Source organism: Crinia signifera, chromosome 1 (genome assembly GCF_055691185.1).
Source record: "Crinia signifera chromosome 1, ASM5569118v1, whole genome shotgun sequence".
NCBI classification, from domain to species: domain Eukaryota; kingdom Metazoa; phylum Chordata; class Amphibia; order Anura; family Myobatrachidae; genus Crinia; species Crinia signifera.
The window spans coordinates 380,980,853-381,004,967 of NC_139217.1; the positions used below are offsets into that span (position 1 = coordinate 380,980,853).

Consider the following 24,115-nt stretch of genomic DNA (forward strand, 5'->3'; position numbering starts at 1 on the left):
GAGTCAATTGGGACATTTGTTTTTAAAAATAGATTGTGAAAGAAAAGTTGGCCATGGACCATTGATGGTCAAAAACGGGTTGGTTTCACCATCATAACAGCAACAGATAGTAAAATATTGATGTTGAGTCCAATGGAGAGACACAAATGCGTTTTGTGAATTCACAAGTGTAAAATACAAACTTATCAATGTCTCAGCACTGGTAACCAATAGATAGAAACTATTGCTATTCGATAGAAGAGCCATTAATGGTCACCACTAAATGCCTGTTGATATGGCCATTGTTGACCTTTTGACTACATCCCGAACCGCTACCTCAGAATAATAATGTAAATCATTTAGGTATCATGCTTAAATGAATGATGGCAAACAGGTTGGGAAATATTTTGCCATGTGTGACTCATCACAGATTCTCTGCCATCCACTGAAGTTGTCACAATAACATGCTGGTTGCCAATAATCTAGACCTTGTGTATACAGTACATCATACAACTGTATATTTACCAATATCATGAATTTAGGGTACATTTAATCTTTTTTATATATTTCAATTTGCAGTTGGATATATGTATCAATAATCATAATGCTAATGCAGCAATTCCCCAAAAATAGACAATTATCTGTTATTACAATTAGCTTTTTTTTTTTGGGGGGGGGGGGGGTACTGAATTTACTGTTGTGTTTTACTGGTCAGTCCTTCACCTTACGCCTAATGCTGATGAGACAGGTCACCTGGAAAAGGGATGGCTGCAGTGTTTTGCTTTTGAAATATTATAACTACATGAATCATTACTCTGCTGAGGTAGTGTGGAATGTTGCACATACTTAGATGTGTTCACAGTCATTCTGCAGTATACAATCAGTGATCCCTTATACAGGTAAACCTGTATAACTTGTTAATGTAAGTATTTATCAGCTAATTATATGGCAGAAACTGATGCATAAAATCATGCAGAAATGGTTAAGACATTCAGTCACTGCAATCCAAATGCAAGAATGGGGAAGAAATGACATATGTGATGATGGACTGTTGGGAACTGGACTGCTGGACTCCTTGGATTTTACACATTAAAGTCTTTATGGTTAATAACAATTGCCCACAGAACTACCAATCAGGTTTTTTTTGTGCACAAAGAAACTAGTTAAGGAAATATAAGAGGTGAGTGGACAGACTTGGAATAAAAAGGAAAAAATGGATGGTGGAGCGCTGACTAGTATATATGTGATCGACCAATTGGGTATTACATTCAGTAAATAATTATTTTAATATATTTTAACATGAATAAATGAATACAGATAAAACACAATTAAAACACAATAATTAAAAATTTAAAAAAATGACAGTATTCACCCCTATATGGACCTGAGATTAAAGTTACATGTGGGTATCTCTCACTTGTTCCTGGTGATGCTCTCGTAATAGGATTTGATGTACTGGGATTGGCGGGTGTCCATAAACCTGATTTTGGAGCCGGATTTAATGTTCTCCCCTCGTGAGGAAAGATGGTGCACGTCTCACGGAATGGAGGGCCTCACAGAGATTATCAGGTGGTGGTGTCCCTTGTTTACAGAGTCCAGTGTCCTCCTTATAAGTATAAGAGCTGGTCCAAGATGAGAAAATATTTGTAATCCACTGGGTCCAATTGGGGGTGTACGCCTGACGCGTTTCGTCATCCACAGATGACTTTATCAAAGTCATTTTTTTTATTAATAACCTTTTATGAAGCAACGTGTCCAGCCCCCTACTGACTTCCTCATAGAAGCTAAATTAAATTAGTCTGACATGATCTATTTTTGACAAACCCGTGCTGAGCCTTACTTATCACCTTCTCCTGTTCTAAGAAATTTTGGATACTATCTCTTATTATTCCTTCTAATATTTTCCCCACAATGGATGTAAGGCTGACTGGTCTATAATTTTCTGGGTTAGTTTTGCTACCTTTCTTGGTACTATGCTAGCTATGCACCAGTCCCTTGGTACCGTCCCAGAGTTTATGGATTCCTCGATTATCAGATAAAATGGAAGCGCTATGACAGAACTCAATTCTTTTAGTATACTAGGGTGTATTTCATAACACTGCAAGGACACATCCCAGTGTCCATGTTAGCAGAGTCATGCAAATTACAACCCAGTGCCTGGATGCAAGGTTGACCCCCTTTCTCCACATGCACGAAATCCCCCACCCCCTGCCAGGAAACATATGTCTAGAGATGTACATGAGCACACAGTGCAGTACACAGTAAATAGCCATGTGATGTCTGTAACATTAAAGAAACCCACCTCCCTAGTGCACCCTTCTCCTGTACTAGACACAGCCATGCCTGGCATCCCAATGCAATTATTTCCATTGGCTCTGAGTTACACCACTGTCTCATAATACATTACCTTATATTAATTGGAAAAAAAATGCTACACAGTAATTACATGTCATCCATCCTACTTTTGATAAAATTGTAACCCTCCTGCAGACTGTACTGGCTTTTCTCATAATCTATACTGCATGCTATTCCGCTCTCAGTGTTAGAAAATGAGGAGCTATGAAACTTCTGTGACCCTGAAGAGGCAGAAGAACACATCTGCATAATTATTTATGGTCTGAAATTCTAGGTAACTGAACGGTGTATGGGATAATCCACCCTGACTATAAATCCAAGCATGCATTATTCCTTATGAGGGCTCAAGCAAACCACATCTGTTAAAAGCTTAAAAGCTCTGTGGGCCACACTGTCGCAGCCCAATGGCCCCTGCTTTGGATCAGCAGGGTGTCTGGGTGAACAACACTGCATGAATGTCCTTTGGACATTATAAGCAGGCACACTGCAGCCTGTGCACCATCCTTACGATGCTCCAGTCAGGACTGAACTTACCAGAGTTGGTGTAGCCCTCACCCTGTGCAACGCAATGATGTCATTTTGCAGAACTTTCCAGAATTATGCACAGGGTCTGCACCAAAAATCTATGCCCCTCCTACCCCCTAATTTAGGTTCTGCTGCCCCATTTTGTGCACCTATGCAGGGCAGTCCTGAGCCTAATTTTTTGGTAAGTAAATATATATTTTGTACCCAGTGGACTATGGCCCTGCAAAACATCCATTTGCAGTGCGGCAGGGACATTCCAGCAGGCAGAAGTAAAAGGATTGCAAAGCAGCGAACTACCGTTGCTTTGCGAGCCAACCAGAATCAGAGCCTATATGGTTTCAGGGGGAAGGGACATGGGGCATGTTACACTGAGATTAATATTACACCACCCAGTAGTGCACCTTATACACATTGTGCCATAGAAGAAGCAGTGATAAATGTTTCCTACCAAATTAAAGTGAAAACTTCTTAACGGAATAGATTTTATCTTAAAATAATACATTTTCTATGGGTATCACATTATGCCACACTGCTGCACCCACAAATTATGCCACACTGCTGCACCCACACATTATGCCACACTGTAATGCACATAAATTATGCTACATTGCAGCATCCCCCTACATACACTCACTGAAGAACCTACATAATTCTAAATGATAGGTCCCCCACATAAAGGCATAGTGTACACAAAGCAGGAGTCGTAGCATCAGGCAGCAGCCAGCAAAGCATCAGTCACAGCCTCAGTGTGTGTGTCACTCTCACGTAGCTGCTGATTCGCGAGTCAAAGAGTCACTTGGCAGTGATGGTCACACACCAGCACCCAGACGCTATGCTGAAGCTGCAAGGAGTGGGTTAATCACTGCTGGGCCACCGGGGCCATATGCTGAACTTCTAACATTTTATCAGTGTCTACATGATTGGCAGACCACACCACCCCACATAGCTCGGAATATCAGCCTGGCTGAGAAATGAACCATCACTAAGGCAAAAGTCAATTAAGGGGCATACACGCATGATGCTCCTGCTTAGCAATGTGTGCTAAGCGATGTAAGGCAGGCAATTTCCCCGGGGGCTGGACCGCCCATAAACATGCAGCGAACTAAGTCTTCTTTATGCACACGCAGGAGATTTATCTAGATTTTGACGGCATTTGCTAAAGATCTGAGCGGGCGATGGTGACACGTGGGACCGGGCATAGCTATCGCTAGGAGGTGCACACATGGAGCAATTTGTGCTTAATTTCTAAGCAATCTAGACAGATCGCTTAGAAAACTGCCAATATTCCCCTTGAAGTGAATTCATACCAGTCATGGAAATCAAAAAGGTGTCAGTAAGCAGGTCCTAATACACAAATTCTCCTAACGAACACTGGCGTAATAACCTGAAGATCATACAGATAGTAATTACAGGTGTTTTACATAAACATAAATTAGCATCACTTAATTTATTATACCGATGCGATCCAGATATAGCTAGAATGCATCATATTCAAACCACTTTGATATCCCTTGAAATGACTTCCACCAAAGAGGTAACCAAATGGCTGACAGACAACGTCTAATGCTGGGTACACACCAAAACGATTTGGATTGGATGCAAATCACATTGTACGATTTGCATACGATTTACATACGATCTGATCCCCTCTGTATTCAGATGAATGTATCTTTTACAGATCAACAGTCATTAGGTTGACACTAATAAAAAGTTGAGACAAGCCAAATGTCGACATGGCAATGTTCAACATGAGTTTATCATATTTTTTTATTATTTCCATACTTTATCATCTACGTATATCCCTATTGGGGAAAAAAGGTAAAGTGTGCCAAGTGCAGTGACTGCAGAGAGAGGCACCTGGCCTGAAGCATGTGAGGGGATGTGGTACACTAATTGAAGGCTGAAGGTCCCTGTGCTCTGGTGTCGACAAAATAAAAAATAAATAAATCAGGAAATGTCAACCTTTTCATGTGTTAACTTGTCAACTTTTTGCTGTCAACCTAAACCTTGCCAGCAAAGACTAATAAGGGGTAGATGAACTAGGCCTTGGAGACTAATAAAGTGGAGAGCGATAATGGGCCAGATGTACTAAGCTTGAAAAGTGATAAAATGGAGATTGATAAAGTGCCAGCCAATCAGATCGTAGCCGGCATGTCACAGCCTGTGTTTACAAAATAACAGTTAAGAGCTGATTGGATGGTGTTTTATTACTTTTTAAAGCTTAGTACATCTCACCCAATGTAACAGATTGTACCTGCCTTCTTGCAGGCTGTATATGAAAAAAAATGACAATTTGGAGCTGAATGGTTAGTAAGTTTATCTCTCCACTTTATTACGCACTGATTATTATACATCTGCCCCTAAGGAGTGTCATTACACAAGACTAAATGAACCCTTTGAGTGCCAAGTGAATGTCAAAATAGGTGTTAAAATTGCCACGCAAATTTTTTTATTCATCATAATGACCTGTAATGTTGACTTTATATAGGAAATACAATCTTTTCTTTACACAACATTTTACTTGAATTTATATAACAATTGTGAGCGATGCCGGCATTTTTAGCGGATCTTTTGTACATCTCTCAGAGAGATGTTGGCACTCAAAGGGTTAATACAGAAAACGTATTAAAATGTATGGAGGGTTCAGAGTTAAAAATCAACCAAGTCCACAAGATAAATGGATCGATTTGGCGATACAACCGAGAGGGATCCCACTTTGGGCATTTATGCTGTAGGGATAGGGCCTGATTCAAAAGCAAAATCTTACTCTAATGGACCAACCCATGTGCACTGCAGGTGGAGCAAATTTAACATGTGCAAAGAGAGAGTTACATGTGGGTGAGTTCTTTTGTTTGTGTGCAGGGCAAATACTGGCTGCTTTATTTTTACACTGCAGTATAGATTTTAGTTTGAACACACCTCACCCAAATCTAACTCTCTCTGCACATATAATGCCCCACCTGCAATGCACATGGTTTTGCCCATAAGAGAAAGATTTCGATTTTCCGATTTATGCCGAATCAGGCCCATAGACATCTACAGATGGGAGATTGCAGAAAACCTGTGAAATTTAAGTGAGCGTCTCTGTTTGGTAGGACTGAGAATTTAAAAAAATTAAATGACACACACACACACACACACACCTAGTCATATTTTATGTCCATGTAATTATATTTTTTGTGATCATATATTGCGTTTTAAGACATGCCATTTTGTGTCCTTCCTAATTAGAATTGTGTACTTCTTTCCTTTTTGTTTCTGGGAGTGTAAATGATTATACTGTATTATGAAGCACATTATTACTGTACCATTCAAGATAAATGTTTCCTCCCTTACCCAATCGAACTTGACAGGTCTTCACTTTCACATCGGTATTTGTCAAATGTTTTCCTTGGCACGTGAATATTTTGTCCTTATATTGTGAAGCATTTAGTGATACCACCAGTGTTTCTGAAGTTCTATTTGACAGTATTTCGTCATCCGTTTTCCATTCCAGCATTGGGAATGGATACCCTCCAGGCCAACTGCATGTCAGTGACACCTCAGAGGAAATGTCTGTGTTGCCCGCATTGCATTGTATAGGAAAGTTTGATGGGTCTGTAAGTAAAAGACATTCATGAAATTCATTTCAGCTACTTACTGCGGAGAATCAGGTGGATGTAAAATGGCTGTTTGCAAAATGAGTTGAAACTATGCAATAAAAAAATACATTTTAAATAAAATCACACATAGGCCCTTATTCTAGTTGATTCGGACGGATGAGTATTTTCGGGCAGGAACCGAGTGTTCTTAGCCCCGCCTACCGTACGGATCGCTCACACCGTCCGAATGCTGTAAGACGCCGAACGAATGGACTGCGGGTGGATGTTTCTTGTGAACACATGTTTTCCGTGTGAAAGCAGGGATATGGGCGGGCAGCTGGCATCTGGCTATGTCAGCTGTCCGCCCCCCACACGTGCATCACGGCCGCATTACCATACGTACGGCCATCGTGTTCATGGGAACGCCCATGAAACGCGGGGCGTACGCATATGGTAATGTGCCCAAACAGCCCTTCACGCCCCTCTCCACCCCCTGCTCGGATGGTTCCATACGCCGTGTTCGGACGTGCGAGGCGTTCGCACATGCGCAGATACGCCTCTGCACATGCACAAACACCAAACATCAGCCGTCTGACCGCACATGGAGCCATCCCACTCAATCAGAATAAGGGCCATTGTGGTGATAACAAATAAGCCACCTAGCAATAAAAACATTAATTACCATTCCAATGCATTTTAAATGTAGCACCACAAACTTAAAGTTACATGCAGAGTTTCAGGAACAAAATGGTGTAAATATATAAATTAATTTTTAGCTGTAAATATTTTTTTCAAACAATCAGTCGGGAGGGATATACGAACATAAAAATGTGATAACAAAAAACAAAAAAAAAAAACTCTGCTATTGAAAATTACTTTAATTACTTTGTTGATTAGCTTTATATTAACATTTGTGCAGAGTAGTAAGGTGTGTGGCACCAAGGCAGCAACAGTTTTGTGTGCCAGGGAGCAGTACCCATCCACCCTTTTGCAATAGACTTCTATTCGTTTTTACCCGAAAAGGTTTCACTTCAAACAATAACATTTATCCTTTATGACTCAACGTGGCAAACTTACTAAGACGGGAGTTATATTGAAGATGGGATTGCAACCAATCAAATTCTACTTCTTATTTATTTTGCACCTTCTAGAAGAAGAAAATAGAATCTGATTGGTTGCTATGGGCAACATCCCATCTTCAATAGAACTCCCATCTTAGTAAAGCTCTTGGATTTACAGGGTATGATGACAGTTGTTTGCACTGGCTGTTGGAAGGAAATGAGCAGAGAGAAAGGATGTTCTTTGGGAAGTACAGAATACTGCACCCAGTGTGGTTGAACACTGCAAAAGTGAGAGTTCCTTTCTTGGTGCAAAATTAGAAATGAAATGTTACGGACACTGCACAACGGTGCATGGCTACAGTATTTTTATTTGTGAATTTTGCACCTGTTCTAAAGTAGCACTACATAGGGTCATTGGTACTTATATGTTAGATGGGCGCCCTCTATAGTAAGTACGCTCATACCCCCACTATCCCTGTCGACATGGAGTTGATTTTATATAGTGTGGCGAGCGCCGCTAGCCACCGAGCCGAAGTGTGGCGAGCGGACGTGGAAAACTAAGCAAATCGCGAGGCATTCTATATATCTATATTTTTTTGAAACCCCATTTTTCTTGGTTTTGAAATTAAACAAACATACACTGGGTTTAGAGCTGGGAATGCTGGGAGCTAGGCACTATTGAAAACTTTTAAGAAAGTCTGGCTCCTCCCCTCTAATACCCATCAGCCCTCAGTTAGAAAATTGTGCGGAGGGTCCGAGGGAGCTAGGTCACAGTTTCACCTGCTCCTGCAGGTCCCTACGGAATTTCTAATTTTTCATAAGATATAAAGCTTCTATTTTCTACACCCTTCCCCGCTTATACTAAAAAGCAGGGGTCCAGGTCTCACATGCCCCTGGCTTACTCCAGGCTCAGTCGGTCAGGGCCTATTGAAAGGCCTCTGCCCAGACTTCCTGCGGGCCCTCTTTCAAAGGGACCATCATACACCCTCCACGGCAGTAACCTTCAGTGGTGAGTACTACTCCTCCTCCATAATATTTCCGATGATTCAGATTATAATCTGGATCCATTGGAGGAGGTAGAAGACGGTGAATGGGAAGAAGTCCAGGAGGACATACTCCAGGAACCAGATCCTACGGTCCTAGGGTGGAAGTCCTTATTCTGGCAGTAAAACAGGTATTAAACTTGCCTGAAGATCCGCATCCAGAACCACAAGAATTTGACATGTTTGGGAAGACTCCACAACAAAAGGATGGAGACTGCTTCAAAGAAATTAATCCAATACAATTTAATTAATACTTAATAGCGTAGAAAATATATAGAACAACAAATTGCTACTAAATAAGGTGGCCACCTATTAACACATAATCTGATACTAGTTATCGTGTGCACATTTTTAAGAACAAAGAAAAACGGGCTAAAATAGCTCTGGATTCAAGAATCATAAATTTGAATTTGTATATATAGACAAAAACTTGCATATGTAAACAATTTATCGACTGGATATTGGTATTGATGCCGGGTCACAGTGTAAGGACTTTCTGCGTAATGGTTAATCCTTCATGATTATGTCCGTAGAGAAAACACAAGTCAAGTCACAGTAAGCACATACATCACCTGTGCTGCTGTGCAATGGAGTCCTGTGCGGTGTTAGATGTGGAGTGTCCCGTCTGAAGGAGACTGACGGACGGACCTTGATGTTACAGCCGGTCTGCGTGTCTCTCACTCACGCTGCTGGAGGTGATGGGTACTGTGATGCGATGCCATGACTCTCACTCACGGATGCGTACCTGCTCCTAATGGCATTCTCCACACCGATTTTTCGGTGGTAATACCTTTACCAAAGACTCCACAACAGTCAATGGTGTTCCCCCTCCCAAACCAGGACGAGCTGACAGCAGCTTGGAAACATCCCGACAAGCCTTTTCAGGTTGCCAAACGTTTTGCTGCAGTTTATCCATTTGCCTCTTTGGCGTTATCCATATGGGAATCTCCGCCACCTATTGATGCTTCAGTCTCGAGACTGTTGAAGAAGACTACCCTACCAGTTCTGAGTGCTTAGTCTCTGAAGGATCCTTCTGATCGTAAGCTGGAAAGGACCCTTAAAGCCATTTATGCGGCTGCTGGAACTCAGCTTCGCCTGACAATAGTGTCTGCTTGGGTACATAAGGCCATTACGAAATGGGATGAACAGCTCATTGAGGGCCTTGATGCAAGAACACCAAGACAGGATCTCCGCCTTTTGGCGGCGCACATTAAGAAATCTGCGTCCTGAGGTTACACTCATTTCAGCGAAAATCTCAGCCAATGCTGTGGCTGCATGCAGGACTCTATGGCTAAGATCTTGGCAAGCTAATGCAGAGTCAAAATGAGCAGTTGAGGCCTTGCCATTTACAGGTGATGCTTTATTTGGACCGGAATTGGACAAATGGATAGCACAGGCGACCGGTGGTAAGTTGGCCTTCCAACCATCAGTGTGATGCCAGTACACTTGCCCATCTTTTCAGTCCTTTTGTTCTCAACAGTCCTTTTGTGAAAAAGGTAGAGGTTTTTTTCTAGAGGAACCTGTAGTAGGGCCCAAAGTCAGCCCTCCACCCATCGTCAGGATTCCAAACCTCCCCAAAAACCAGTGGCACGACGGTCTCCCAGCCTTCTTAGGAAGGCCTCAGGTAGGAGCATGGTTGCTACATTTCAAAGACAGCTGGTTCACCGTCTCTTTGGATCCTTGGATACGTCAGTTGATAGCAGAAGGCTACAAAATTCAATTTTTAAAACATCCACCTTGTCACTTTTTTGGCCTTACATGAGGCAATTCAAAGTATCTTACAAGCCCGAGTAATTATTCCGGTTCCGGTATCAGAGAGGGGTCATGGTTATTACTCAAACCTTTTTGTTGTGCCGAAATTGGATGGCTCTTTCAAGCCCATTCTCAATTAGAAGACCCTGAATCTTTTAGTGACGTATCAGATTCAAAATGGAATCTCTCCACTCTGTTATAGCATCCTTGGAACCAGAGGAATTCATGGTGTTCAGGGATAAGAAGGATGTGTATCTACACATCCAGATTTGGAGACCTCATCAAGCCTACCTCCGGTTTGCAGTCGGGCGAGATGATTTTCAATTTCAAGCTCTCCCCTTTGGATTGTCGTCAGCACCCCAAGTATTCATGAAAGTTCTGTCTGTAATGATGTATCTCCAAGAGAAGGGAGTCACGGTGATCCCTACCTCAACTACTTACTCATAAAGGCACCAACTGCTCCTCGCCTTTCCAGCCCTCCGACAGGGATGCTTCCACTCCAGGACATTTCAGCTGGACCTTCTTGGCCAATGGTTGGGTTCCTACCTTTCCATACACCGGTTTGTGCACCTGTCTCATCGAACCAGGTTATTGCTACTCTGGTGGCTTCACAGTGCCAATTTCCAAGCAGGAAGATGTTTTGCGGTGTGGGACTGGATCCTCATGACTTCAGATGCCAGCTTGACAGTTTGGGGAGAGGTGGTCCTTGATCTTCGTTTGCAGGGTCGATGGTCTCACTTCGAAAGTCACTTGTCAATCAATGTGTTGTAACTGAGGGCGATTGGCAATGCATTGACCAAGGCTCAGGATAGGCTGAGGGGTCAAGCTCAGTCTGACAATGCGACAGCCGTCACCTACATCAACCGTCAGGTTGGTAAGAAGAGTCATTGAGCCTTTAAGGAGGTGTCCAGCATTCTGCATTGCTCGGAACGCCTGAGGGTCATACTGTTGGTGGTGTTCATCCCTGGAGTCGACAATTGGGAGATGGACTTCCTGAGTCGACAACTGTTTCATCCCGGAGAGTGGGCACTGCATCTGGAAGTGTTTTGGGACCTAGTCAAAAGATGGGGAAGGCCACATATAGACCTCATGGCCTCTTGTCAAAATCATCAACTACCACGCTATGTGTCTCGGACCAGGGACCCGGAGGCGGCCGCAGTGGCCCCCCTCACTATACCTTGGCCATTCCAGTTTGTTTGTGTTCCTTCCTCTTCCACTTCTTAGAAGCATTCTCAAAAAGTAAAAAAAAAAAAAGAGTCTCGAGGTGATTCTCATCGCGCCACACTAGCCATGCAGGAGTTGGTTCACGGACATTCTTCTGATTCTCGCAGATGAACCTTACCCTCTTCTACTCTAAACTGCTTCTACAGGGACCATTCAGCATCCCAATCTCCAGCAACTCCATTTGAGGGATTCCTGATACTGTCATTCCTACCATGTTAAAGGCCCAAAAACCGGTTTACGCAGCTCATTACCATCGCATTTGCAAGCTTACGCCTCTTGTTGTCCTGTTCAAGACTGGCCATTTCGTACATTCATACAAGTTATCCCATCTACTCTTGCAGTCCGAATTGGATTTGGGCCTTCATCTAGGGTCTCTGAAAGAACAAATATTGGCTTTGTCCATCCTTTTCCAAAAGAAGTTGGCGCATATTCCGGAGGTACAAACCTTCCTTCATGGTGTTCTCAGGGTTCAAGTGATTTTGTTAGCAATGGCTTCAGCGCGTGAAGTGTGGGCTCTGCTTTTCATGTTAATCAACCTATAGTGGTTCCTTCATTCAGGAATGACTCCGTACACTCTGTTTTGTTGGATGTGGTCATGGCCTTGACAATTTATGTCAAACGTGCTTCCCTGCGCAAGAAAGACAGACAGTTTTTTCGTCCTGTACGATGCTTTACTCCTTGGTTAGCCGGCAATGAAGCAAACTCTTGCTGGATGGATCTGGTTGACTATTCATCAAGCTTATATCAAGGTGGGTAAATCTCCTCCTACAGAAGTGTCGGCCCATTCCACCAGGTTGGTGGGAACCTTGTGGGCCGAGGCGCCTCCGCCACTTAGCTTTGTTGGACGGCGACATGGTCTTCAGTCCACACGTTTGTCAAGTTTTACAAATTCGATACCTTTGCTTCCTTGTCCTCTATCTTCTGACGTTTAGATTAGCAGGCTTCCCCATGCTCTCCCACCAAGAGGAATATATTTGGAACCTCCCTAGTGCAAGACGCCTGTTTCCCCTGCTGGATGACTTAGAAAAGGATTTTGGTACCTACCAGTAAATCAGTTTCTCTGAATCCGCAGGGGACACTGGCCACCCTCCCTGCTCATGTCACCTGCCTGTTATTGTTCTGTCTTACAGGGTGTTAGTTGTACATGGTATGTTGTGTTGTTTGTTTCTCTGTTCCATCTCCTTTCATTTCCCAATTTCCTAACTGAGGGCTAATGGGTATTAGAGGGGAGGAGCCAGACTTTCTTAAAAATGTTAAATAGTGCCTAGCTCCCAGCATTCCCAGCTCTAAATCCAGTGTAAGACGCCAATGTCCACAGCGGATTCGGAGAAACAGATTTACCGGTAGGTACCAAAATCTCATGGTTGGTCACCTTGTCATTAACCAGAGGCATCCACCTTTAAATACTAATGCATCCCAGAGCACACCAGACCATAGCAATTACAACCTTAGCAAGGGTAGAGAGTAAAAGTGCATACAAACTACTGGATATATCATCCGTTTGATTGAATGGCCAGTGTGCACCATCGATATACTGTATCTGTGAACAGCATTATTCACAGATCATCACATTGGCTATGCAACACAGATAAAGATATATCGGCCCATCGTTCTGTGTGTAGGAGCAATCCGCCGACAACCCGTACAGCTGCTGCAGGAGCAGCTGGTGATTGACAGCTCAGTTTTGAGGTCAATCACAACGAATCGGCAGTGTCTATGGAAAACACGCTGCCCAACCTGTCTGTATATAGCTACTAGTTTGAAAACAAATTATTTATGTCCTTTATAGCTTGGTACAAAGTCCACAGACACAGAGCCTTGGATCCATAGGCAGGACCAGGGGAGCAGTAGCCCTACATCTAGCCCAAACCCCCACTCAGAGGTCAAACATCAGAATTATCTCAGAGCCATCAAACATTTCCGCAAGCTCCACAATTCAGTCAACCAGAATTGCAAATACAATAAAGAATCACAAAATAACAGACCCGTTGATATCTAATACCTGGAGCAGTCTCTCTACTGAAACACACAAACTGTCCCCACTTTGTCAGTGGAGGAACCCAGATCCTCCCATTTCAATGATGAGAGTACCTATGGGAAGACAGGAGTACTGCTCACTATAAAGGAACACAATTTTCTAAATCAGTGGTTCCCAACCCTGGTCCTCAAGTACCCCCAACAGTGCATGTTTTGCAGGTCTCCACACAGAATCACAAGTGCTATAATTAGCTCCACCTGTGGATCTTTTCAAATGTGCCTGAATAATGAGTGCACCTGCCGGGTGACCTGGAAAACGTGCACTGTTGGGGGTACTTGAGGACCAGGGTTGGGAACCACTGTTCTAAATGACAGCAATAGAAGCTGGGTCTTAAATGGAAAAGGTGAAGGCTGTGGCAAGACACCACCAAACTGGGCATGTTGAGCAGAAGGCAGAAATAGGAGTTGAAATTCCTCTGGCAGCTGCTCAGAAGATGTAAGGTATAACAGATCAGGTTAGGTAAGTATAATCCCCCCGAAAGCCAAATCATGGGTACATACCTGACAGATTCACCAAATGGAGCTTAAAATGAGTCAGAGAACATATGATTTTGAGCATACACACTACACAAATATTGGGATGAGAATAGGCACGGCAATTAATTTAAATACAAACATCGCAAATGTGACGTTTAAACAGGGCCAGATTATGGCTGGGAGGGCCCCTGGGATGTTGGATTTCTCACCAATATATTTCACAACCCGCCACCATGACTGCATCTACACTGACTGGAAGAGTCACACCTTATTACATTATGCATGCGCCGCGGTTGCCCCGAGGCAAGTGAAGACTCCCTCCTCTGTAATCCAACTCTGCATTTAACATGTTCAATCATCCGTAACCTGCGCCAGATTGACAGAATTCCATTCGCACTACATTCTCAGTCCAATATTTTTACATCTGGTCCAAGGAATATTGTGCAGCTTTCCTCATAATGGGACCCTGTTTTTTGTACAACGGTCAGCCACAGGTGAAGTGTACACACAGGAAAAGGAGAGGTCAAACATTTTATGCCCCATCTCTGCTCAATTGGACACTGAACCAGCCCTATTGGACACATTTGTATTCCTATTGCTCCACTATCCATTCGCCGGTGTGATACTTTCCTGGAAAACCTCCAGATGCCGCAGAAAACTTCCACCATTCCGGGCCATTTAGTAGAGAGGATCCACTTCTCCATCTGCTGGGAACTACAAATCCTCCAACCCATCGGGATATACCACACAACTCTGCGATATCTGAGGAGAATTCCCTGGTACATTTGGGATTGAACATACACCAGCCAGTTGATTGGAAGGAGGACTCCCATGCTAACAAAGCATCAGGACTTATGGAGTGACAAACGTACTGATAAACCATCTATGTTATACTAGCACCCATATAGGACAATAGGAACAGGTCCATATGCAGAGGTCTTGATTAACATGCAATACATGCACACCTGTTTTAATACCTAATTTTAACATTGTGCACTGTCTATATATATATTATACATTTTTAGTATGTGTATTAAAAGAATCATCCAATTAATCATCCAATTAATTTTTTAGTTATAAGCACTATTGAATCACATACACACCAATAGTCTTCTGTAGTGCTGCAAAGAACCTAGGGGCAGATGTATTAAGCTTTAACAAGAGATAAATCCAAGGGTGATAAGGAGAGATAAATGTCCAGCCAATCAGCTCCTTACTGACTTTTTCAAAAACAGGGTGTGACATGGCAGTTGGCAGGTGATTGGCTGGACGTTTCTCTCTCCTTATCACCCTTGGATTTATCTCTTGTTAAAGCTTAATACATCGGCCCCCTAGTGTTCTTACCTCTCCTTTTCCTGCTTTTTAACCGGGTGCGACTGACCCGTACTGCAGCTGCTGTGAAAAGTCCCTCACATTGAGCGCCCCAGACAGACATCTCATTACGGTGTCTATCTTTCTCCTGAAGTGTACACACAGATGCTTTGAGCATAGAGTTGGCTTTATGGTTTGATTACTGTTTAGTGTTTCCTATAATACTATCTAAAGCAGCTAAGACCACAAGAATATAGACCAGCTAATGCTGAAGTAGTTACAAGTATTTGGGCTGTATGACCAGTGGCGTAACAGGGTAGAGCAAATGGGATATGTGCCCTGAGCACTAGCATAGTGGGGCATCCGTGTAGGGCTTGTATCACTCCTTGAACCAGACATACTGTACTTCATACCATAACTCTGCATATCCCCAACCAGTGCATGGTGCACTTCTTCCTTAAAAGGTCCAGCACCGTTGACCTCTCTGCAGTGTTCTCCCAGCAGCAATGCATGATGTACTCATGATGTGATGGCACCTTCGAGGAACTGGGAGAAGACAGACTTTTTTTGCAACTTTTAATGTTACTCAGCTAATACTGAAGCCAATGGTAGGTGTAGGTTAGGAAAATCACACAGCACTGGAAATTGTACATAATACTTACAATACACCAGAAGCTCATATGTTGAAGAGACCTTCTGCCCATTAAGAGGGTTCTCCGCTGAGCAAGTATAGTTTCCTTGGTAATTTGGAGCCACATTGATCACAGAATAGTCGAGGAAGAATCCGTTTACCCAATGAAACATCTCAGGGTTTTCATCTTGTGCATACAAAATAAGCTCCAGTTTAGGTTTTGGAACAGAAAGACTGCCACAGCTGAAGCTTATGTTGGAACCACTTGAGATATACAGTGTTCCGTTTGCTAATCTCTTGGTGGAAGTTATCCTAAAAGTCACATTTTTAGGCCCATCTTTATTGATAAAAAGCAAAAATGTAATATATTAGTTATTGGACTAAACATACTGTACCAATATAAATAAAATAGGTTTCTGAAATACTTTGCAGAATGGTTAACAGATCTTAGAAACAAACGATTTATAAAAGTAAGAGGGAGATGTGTCAAGCCTTGGAGAGAGATAAAGTATCAACCAATCAGCTCCTCTCAGTGTCATAACTTCATTCCAGATTCCCGGAGGCACGTTATGCCCCACCCAACCACAGCATGGCTCGCTAAGTAGTGTACATAAGCTGCTTAGTGAGTCTAAAAACGCTGCCTGGCCAAACGCACGATTCCACCCCCTTGCCGCTGAATCCGCTCGGTACCATGTGAGGGGATTACGAGTACACATCCCCTCGCATGGGGCTGAATGGGAGAGAAATTTGTGTCCTTATAATAGATTAGTGATACCTGTCTCTTATTAGAGGCCCCTGTGTTTCCTCCGATAAACTGTCCTAACCCTCTTGGCACAGTGTCTCTCCCCTTCTCATTACCTGTTTCATCCCGTGTCCTACGCTCCTTTGCCTCTATCCTTGCCTTGGGTATACCTGCCCTTTTTATTGGCATTCCCTTAGCCCCTGTGTGCCCCCCCCCCCCCCCCACCACCACCACCACCACCTTACACTGGTCTGTGTCCAACTTTCCTTTGCCTCCAAGAGCCATATACCCCCTTCCCTTGGCCCCATTGTGAGACATGCCTTTTCCCGTATCCATGTGTGAGCCATGACCCCCCTCCTCTTACTTTGGGTCATACCAGAACCATTCTGTCTGCACCTGCCGTTTACCAAACTCCTTGTCCGCAGAGTGTGAAAGGGGTATGAGTCGACAGTCAAAAAGGTCTACCACTATTGGTAGACAGGCAATCAGTCGACACATGAAAAGGATGAACTTGCTTTACGTTGACATAGAAAAAATGTCGACACAAGGAAAATATCACCATGGGAAAAGGTTGACACAAGGTTTTCATATTTTAATGTCTGTGTCGTCATGGACACCGTATAAAAGTATACTGCGTCCACTCACATGGTTCACTGCGCTCGGCACACTATTATATTCTCCCTCTATGCCCACTGGGATGGTGAAGTATGAACAATTGGTTTAAAATGAAAAAAAAAAAAAAATCATGAAAAACGCATGTCGCCCTTTTGCTTGTGTCAAACTTGTCCACTTAAACCTATTTCATGTGTAAAACACAGGGTCACAGTCAGTGCTCAGTGGCTTTCTATTACCGCAGGTCCAGTCACGGATGGGGCAACGGAGGAGGTGACCCTTTCAGGGCTGAGGCCTAGCAAGAACTGACTGCTTTCTCCCTGAATTTTTAAACACATCCTGTAAAGTGTATGGGGGGGGGATCTTAGAATGCACACCCAATATACATGAGGTGCTATCATGCTGGGACTTGTAGTTCTGCAAAGAAAAACATGTGGTGCAGATGCACACTCCATATTATTAATCAATCAATCAATAACAGAGGTTCTTGGTATATCAATTGGCCAAGAAATATTGATATACCAAGAACCTCTGTTATTGATTGATTAATAATATGGAGTGTGCATCTGCACCACATGGTTTTTTTTGCAGAACTACAAGTCCCAGCAAGATAGCACCTCATGTATATTGGGTGTGCATTCTAAGATTCCCCCCCCCCCCATAAGCTAAAATTGTGTACACCTGTACACCTGAAGGTTGGGACTCCTTCAACTTAGAGTAGCACCCCGCCCACCTGATCTAATCATTATTTCACCAGTTTGGTCCCTGGTAGCCACAGACTGCAAACTGTAGGCACAATGAAGGTAAGACCTAAAAATTGAAACTTATTGCTAGTCTTGGGGATGGATTTGGGGCACGGCTCCCCTCGGGTTGGTGTAACAGAGTTGCTTTCGGGGTGGCACACCCTAACATTTATTTAGCACTATTTAATTTTCACTAATATTATACTGTCTCTAGCACTACACATTTTAACCTCTAGCATCTCCTACTTTCTTATTAACACACTTCTAGACTTCTAGCTTAGTTTTTTTCACTTGTGTGCTGCCCTGGGGTGACTTGCTTATGCTGGCCTTTTTGGGGTTCCGCGCCCCAGATCCAAACTTAGTATTAGGGACCCACCAGAAATGAGGTTACCGTGAAGCTGGTTGGTGGGCAAATATTTCTTGGCCAATTGATATACCAAGAACCTCTGTTATTGATTGATTGATTAATAATATGGAGTGTGCATCTGCACCACATGTTTTTCTTTGCACATCCTGTAAAGTGACAGTTAGGAGATGATTTACTGATACTTTCTCTCCAAGGTTTGATACATCTACCCCCTGAAAAAGTTACAGGCAAAAATTATAAACATGGAAAAAGACAGAACTCATTTGCAGCATTTGTTGTAGTTATTAAAAAAATATCTTCAAAAAAATATCTTCACAGAGAAGAATTTACATTTGTCTCTGCCCCAGTGTCTGGGGAGAGGGCACTTACAGTGGGTATGGGTCAAGGGAGAGTCAATAGATCGACACATGAAATAGGTCAACATGGTCATTAGGTCGATATAAGCATTAGGTCGACATGGGTTTTATTGATGTCTATGTTGACTTAAGTCGGCATGGACACCGGAAAAGGTACCGCTTTACTCGCCATGCTTCGGGCACTATTATTTTCTCCATCTATGCCCACTTGGATAGAAAAGTATGAAAAACTACCTTTTTGTGAAAAAAACCCTGAAAAACATGAAAAATTTATGTCGACCTAATGCTTGTGTCGACTAATGACCATATCAACCTATTTCATGTGTCAACCTATAGTGGTGGAACTAATGATTGTAGACCTAGGGACCGCATTCCCTTATAGTCACTGTACTTCACCACCCAGTGGTGGTTAAACCAAATGAAAATTTCATGTATAGTCAATGTGGAATCACTCAGCCATTTATTGTTGGTTACAGCGCTAGGGTACACATTTCACCCTCCTTACTATGATTTGTCTATACCACCAAATCCCAACCTTAAAGGTAATGTGTAAATGATACACTGTGGCATCATCTATTTTATAATGTGCAGGAATATTCCTATTTCTATATGCTATTTTTATAGTGTTTGTACATTGGGTTGTGGCGACAACAATTATAATGCTGTATATAAATTCTATTTGTAGCACCCATATAATAAACTTGCAATTAAAACTTGATTCAGACACTTCAGTGTGAGCTATACAATAATGAATGTATGCTGCTTTAAATCAGGTATAAACAGTTTAGTTATTGAGTTGACCATAAATGGTGATATTGCTACGTACTGTACTTACCTGTGATCCTCAGATATAAATAAGGTGTAGAATCCGCCGTTTGCAAACAATCCCAGCAACCATAGTTTCCTTCATCGTCCATGCTTAGCTCTGTTATTAGAAGAGAGCTCCCGTTCCATCTTGAGAACCTGGCATCGGAGGAGTTGCCCGTGTCACAGCCTAGTAGTTCTTGTGTGGGGCTCTCCTTAAACCAGGCCACATTCGTTTTATTCTCTGCCACGGTGCTGCAGTTGAGAACTATCTGTTCACCTAACTCCCCAGTAATGTTTTTTGGTGAGGCTGCAAATATGTAATAACAGAAGCTCTGTGAGAGATTTTTATGAATTATAAAAATTTCTGAAAAATGGTCCTCAATCATGCTAAATGATACATTTACTAAATCTTCTAAAAATGGAAAGAGTTGATGTTGCCCATAGCAATCAGATTATGGGCCAGATTCTCTAAGATTCAAAAGTGATAAAATGGAGAGTGATAAACAGCCAGCCAATCAGCTCCTGCCTGACATTTTTCAAACACAGTCTGTGACATGGCAGGCAGGAGCTGATTGGCTGGTTGTTTATCACTCTCCATTTTATCACTTTTGAAGCTTAGAGAATCTGGCCCTATGTCTATAATATTTTATACTGAAATAGAGAAATGATAGACATAATCTTTTTAGAAGCTTTAGTAAGTTAACCCCCAACAATCCAGGTTTTAGCGATATCCATGCTCAAGCACAGATGGTTGAATCAAAATAACTGAAGTACTAACTAAATCACCTCTGCTCAAGTATGTCTATCCTTAAAATCTGGACTCTTGGGCGTATATTCAATTGATGTCAAAACTGCCATCTTGCCGAAGTTTTTGACTAGAATAGGTCTGAAGGGTTCCGACTTATTCAATGCTAGCTGTTTTTTTCCGATAGGTCAGAATGTTCCAACCTGCCGAAAACCAGGTGGATTGGCGGATTAGCTGCAAAACCACCTGCTTTTGACGGAAACACAGCTAAACCAAAAGGTTTTGGCCATGTTTCTGGCAATCTCCGACATGAAAAGATGTTGGATTGAGGCAGGGAGGACGGCACCAGGTAAGCAGCAGCAGCTTATACGGCGCTGTCCTCCATCTCCCCCACCCTCCTGCCGCGCTCACCTGTTCCACCGCTGGGCCGGGTGAGAGCTGCTCACCCAACCCCGTCTCCGGCTCCTGCCGCTGCGCTCACCCGGTCCCCATGCGGGCCGGTTAAACAAACATCAATCAGCGGCCAAATCCGACATCCGGATTTGGCCGCTGCATTGAATAGACCCTCAATAGAATTTCGGAATGGATCTGACATCAATTGAATATACCTGTTGGTGTGCCTTGAGGACAGTGGTTGGGATCCCCTGAATTTAAAAAATACCACTACGAATTAAAAAATAAAATAATTTGTCACATTTCAAGGTAGAGCAGTAGTGTGCTACGTACAGAATGTGTTATAATTACAGGATGATTTTTATTCCCTCTGAATGGAAATCACTGCACTTTCATACATTGCTACTAATCTGCAACCCTTTTAACCATGCCACCCTCGATGCTTTATCTTCAGAATTAGAAATAGGATTCCTAGGGTTCAATCCAATGGTTTGCGATTAAATTGCACCCATGAGACATAGCGGCAACAGCCGGACATTACGGTAGCCCAGACTCGCACAATCGAGCTTGCTGCCCAATAGGGCTCTGAGCAATTTTGTGTTTATTCGGGCTGTTTTCTGCCTGTAAGGGTTGCATGTTTGGGTGACAGTGCTGTTTTATATTTTGCAGGGACAGTTTCACTAATCTGTAGCCATGGTGTTCTCAAGTTAAACAGTCATTTATTCTGCTGTGTTCGCTGCTTTCTATATACTGTATTTGTTTTCAGACAGCAGTGCTGTGATACTGCATATGCCAATCCTGCAGAAATAAACCCCTCTGCCTGCTCATCTAAAGGTAATGCTGGAAAGCATAGATGCTTCAATGAAAAATGCCATGTAATAAAGGCTTATTCCATTTTTTTTATTTATTGATTTTTGTTAATTCTACCACCCCTTTACCTTAACGTCAAAGTGTCTCCTCTGGGCCTAACAAGTTGACACCATGATGAATGTCTGGTTAGGTCTACTGAGGGAAGGACGTGATTTGCACAGCAAACCATGGTGGTGCCTTCCACTGTGCCATCATGCTGAAGATGGCTGGAATAATAGATCGGTAACATTTAAAACAGTTACCAAGTTGGGATAGATCTGACATGTAAATAACTTATTTAAGCCAAGTGCTGGGATGATAAAGGGACATTCCATGAACATTAGTAACAATGGGGCAGATGTATTAAGCCTTAACAAGAGATAAATGCAAGGGTGATAAAGAGAAATAAACGTCCAGCCAATCAGCATCTTACTGACTTTTTTCAAACACAGCCTGTAACATGGCAGTTGGCAGGTGATTGGCTGGACATTTATCTCTCCTTATCACCCTTGGATTTATCTCTTGTTAAAGCTTAATACATCTGCCCCAATGTCCCATATGTGACGATGAAAAAAAAAATCAATAATAATAATAATAATAATAATAATAATAATAATATGTGCCTGTGTATCTTTTGATAAGTTGGCAATTTAAGGTAAGGTTTTCGTAAAAAAAAAAATAAAAAAAAAATGCATGCTTTTAATTTGGAGTTGAGAGGAATAAGCAAGTCGTTTTTTTGGCGTGCTCGCAAAAACGGTAGGGGCGGACATCTGCGAACACAGGCAGGCTCTGCCTATTTGGTGTGGACGGATGAGGTCACATGGTGGCAGAGCCCGCCCCAAATTTGCGGCCATCATAAAAGTAAGTCTGGGCGTGAGTAACCATTAAATGATTTCTCCTCTGTGAAAGGGTTTGGGGCAGTTTTTCATTAGAACTGCTCCAAAAGCCCTTTAATACATTCAGGGGAGGGTGTGGATTGTTAGGTCAACAGTGTCTAGGTCGACAGGCAAAAGGTTGACATGGAGCAAGAAGTCGGCAACATTTTTTGTTCACTTTTCAGTGTCTACGTCGACATAAACCCCCAATTAGTGTCACACGTTAGCTTGACATGCCTGCCAAGTCAGTTTAGAAAAAATATCATGAAAAACTTGTTTTCATGTGTCAACCATTAACATGTGACCTTCATGTTCCGACGATGGGGGGGGGGGGGTTATTAGCGATATTGAGTGTACACACTAAATGTTTTTTTTTTTTTAAGATATTGCTTAGAAGGGCCCTGCTGAGCGATATCTTTTAAAAAGTTGCCTAATTAGTGTGTATGGGGTTTAAGACTCATGCATGTGAAGAACAACGACTTCTAGAATGCGTTGCACTGGTTTGGGGGGTCATTTTGGTTGACCCGCAAAGCTGCGCACACCGATTTTCCTGCATGTTTAGCATCCATTACCATTCGCAGCTTTGCGCGAGGGGGTGGAATCATTCGATGGTCGGCGACCAACTAATGACTTCTACAGCTCTCGCAGACCCAAGACACCTCTCTAGGGTCTTAGATTTGTGGCGTCCCTGTACGGGAAGAGGGCGGGCAGTGGACATCAGCTGCCCGCACCCGTATTAGCATGGGAATGCCCAGCAATTATTTTTCACAAACTAATTTCTATTGGTTATCAAAGCAAAAATTAGAATACAAGTATAGAACAGTGGTTACAGTATAACGTATAAGTCTGGTATAGTGAGTATTACTTCTATATAGTAACCAATTAGTCATATATATAACGAGAGATACAGACAGAGTTTTACAGATACAGGGGGGAGAGCATAAAGGAAAAATGAGAAAAAGCCAGAGAGTGGGGGGAGGAGAAGAGAATAAGGGGGGGGGGGGGGGGTGTTACGTCATCGTGGTGCTGGTGTGTCTAATTATGTGTCATATGGGTTTTGTAGAGTGGAGATTTGTTAAAGGTGAGCCAAGTCGTCCAGGTAGTGGTGAACCTAGTGGGTGACACTAGCGAAGTGGAGGTGAGGTCTTTCATATTCATATAGAAATCAACTCTCTGTATCCAACGGGATATAGGTGGTTGTGTGGATGTCCTCCAAAAGCAAGGGATGGTAGCTCTCGCTGCGTTTACCAGGTTTCGCAATAGCAAGTTTATGTATTGGGATAGTGGCATATGCATCAGGCTGAGGAGCCAAAATTCAGGAGTTTCTGGGACTGGGTAACCAGTGAGTTCCCGGGTAATTTTGTGAACCTGTTGCCAGAAACTAGACAACATATTGCAATGCCACCATATATGGAGGGGAGTGCCTGGTGATTGCTTACATCTCCAGCATAAAGCTGATACGGATGGAAACATTCTGTGTACTTGTTCAGGGCAGCGATACCATCTGGACATTATTTTATATTGGTTTCTAAGACCTGGATGGAGGGCGAGCTGTCAAATGTGTATCTGCATATACGGGACCATTGGTCTTCTGAGAGTTCATGTTGTAGATCTCTATGCCAGTCTTTAATAAATATGGGAGCCGGGAGG

General features: G+C 42.8%; 1 protein-coding gene across 1 annotated transcript in view; it reads right to left on the minus strand.

The window, feature by feature from the left end:
- Window positions 1–24,115, minus strand: part of VSIG10 (V-set and immunoglobulin domain containing 10) — a 43,355-nt gene that overhangs the window by 13,065 nt on the left and 6,175 nt on the right. The window contains exons 2-4 of the mRNA XM_083151474.1: window positions 19,632–19,910; window positions 16,008–16,313; window positions 6,196–6,456 (exon numbers count right to left, since the gene is read on the minus strand). Of these exons, the coding sequence (XP_083007600.1) occupies window positions 6,196–6,456; window positions 16,008–16,313; window positions 19,632–19,910 (846 nt within the window). The remainder of the gene's footprint in view (window positions 1–6,195; window positions 6,457–16,007; window positions 16,314–19,631; window positions 19,911–24,115) is intronic.